A 2,121-nucleotide genomic window follows, 5' to 3' on the forward strand; every position below is an offset into this window, starting at 1 on the left:
TGTCTGTCTGTCTGTCTGTCTGTCTGTCTGTCTGTCTGTCTGTCTGTCTGTCTGTCTGTCTGTCTGTCTGTCTGTCTGTCTGTCTGTCTGTGTCCCAGATGAGTTTTGTTAACCTTATGTAGTAACTTTGTCATTGAACCTTATCTGTACTGTATTTTTTAAAAATCCTTGTCTCTCTCTCTTTCTGTCTGTCTGCCTGCCTGTCTCTCTCTCTGTATATATGTGTGTGTGTGTGTGTGTGTCTGTCTGTCTGTCTGTCTCTCTCTCTCTCTCTCTCTCTCTCTCTCTCTCTCTCTCTCTCTCTCTCTCTATCTGATGTGATACTGTGTCCCCCTCAGCTAAGGATGACCATGACAGGAAGGGTCAAAGCATAATTTCGTATAAAACATTTACAATGTTTCAGTAAGTCTTTCTAAACTGTTCCCTATTGAAGCATGAAATGTTGAGCTGGTTTTGAAATCAGTGAACTAAGTGATTCTTTCATATACACAAATGTCTGGGTTTTTTCATGAAAGGATTTCTACGTATTTGCAAATATCTCTGGTTTTGTCATGAAGTGATTCCTACATATTGGCAAATGTCTAGATTCGTCATGAAGTGATTCCCTCATATACACAAATATCTCTGGATTTGTCATGAAATGATTCCCTCATATACACAAAGGTTCATATGACCTTATGCAGTTGCGAGCGCTGTAAAACCTCTGCTAAAACTAAACTAATATATACACAAATGTCTCCAGTTTTGTCAGAAAGTGATTCCTACGTATTCGCGAATGCCTCTGGTTTTGCCTGTTGTGCCTCAGGGAGCAGTGATGTTCTCTATACCTTGGACCATCGCTGGCTGCATCGACAACGACGGGAGGAAAAAGTTCAACGAGTTTTACGCTGAGCTCCTGAATGGCAAACACGACCAGCACCCCATCCCAGACGCCATCAAAAAGCTAGACGTGATGTTCCCGCCAGAGAACACGGTCTATGATTATTTCTATGACGTGAGTATCTTCATGTCCTCACGGGGGGTTGGAGGGTGTCATTGTACATATGGGAGGTTGGAGGGTGTCACTGTCCATATGGGAGGTTGGAGGGTGCTACAGGTAGGTCCTACTTCTGCTCTCTGGGAGGTTGGACGGTGCCACTGGTAGGTCGTACTTTTCCTCTCTCACCTCTCTTGTTTGTATGTTTTTGTCTTGCATTTTCCTGGCATTAATCACATTTTACTGTTTCGATGTGTTGCTGATTACTTAAACTTAACAAAATTAAATATGTTTGAATATTATAAGTCGAATATGTGTTTTTTTTAATCAGCCCTGATGTATGAGTCGCAAATATTTACCAACATGTACTATTGATCATTTTTATTGAAGATCTGCAATGTTTTAAAATGTGGCAGACAGAGGAGCTGAGTTCGATTTCCGTGTGGGGAGAATTTTGATCTAGTATCTCTGTCTTTTTCACGTTGTATCCCTCTCATTCTCGGTTGGCCTTTGTCAAGCAGGGTCGGTGCCTGCCAACGAAATAATCTCAGCAGTGTGAATGGGTGACGAAACATCTACATTAAAAAACCCCGACATTCTCAGTCAGGCTGGAGGGCACACTTGTAGGTCTTACTTTTTCATCTTTCCCTCTGTTATTTCCTTCTTTCAGTGTTCCCTTTTCCATCTTTTCTTCGTTCGTTTTAGTAGAGGTTTTATGGCGCTCGAAACTGCATTAGGTCACATCACATGAGCGCCATCTTTCCCTCTGTTGTTTCCCTTTTTCAGTCTCCCCTTCCCCCTGAATAAAATATGTGTTATTGTATCAATGGTTTTCTCTTTACTCAAACGGACAAACAAACAAACAAACAAACAAACAAACAAACAAACAAACAAGACAGACGTTTTTGTCATGATTGCGATGATGATTTTGTGTTGCCTGGATGTTTTTCCCGCCAGCAAAAAGGGCGAGGCACCTGGCTGCCGTGGAACACGCTGATCAAGGCAGAGGTCAACGAAGGTCACAAGCCCAACATCCGGGAGATGTTGGTGCCCACCGTGGACACAGCCCGCTACAGCTACATGATGGACTTGTGTATCAAGTGTGCTAGGTCAGTGGGATCTCTCTCTCTCTCTCTCTCTCTCTC

The 2,121-nt window shown here is 42.8% G+C and overlaps 1 protein-coding gene across 1 annotated transcript in view; it reads left to right on the top strand.

Annotated features, from left to right (window-relative positions):
- Nucleotides 1-2,121, top strand: part of LOC101848386 (dynein heavy chain 12, axonemal) — a gene marked incomplete in the record, with an annotated part of 110,807 nt that overhangs the window by 56,266 nt on the left and 52,420 nt on the right. Inside the window, 2 exon segments of the mRNA XM_035972586.1 lie at nucleotides 806-994; nucleotides 1,934-2,085. Of these exon segments, the coding sequence (XP_035828479.1) occupies nucleotides 806-994; nucleotides 1,934-2,085 (341 nt within the window).

This window comes from Aplysia californica, unplaced genomic scaffold (assembly GCF_000002075.1).
Source record: "Aplysia californica isolate F4 #8 unplaced genomic scaffold, AplCal3.0 scaffold00752, whole genome shotgun sequence".
In the NCBI taxonomy this organism is placed as follows: Eukaryota; Metazoa; Mollusca; class Gastropoda; order Aplysiida; family Aplysiidae; genus Aplysia; species Aplysia californica.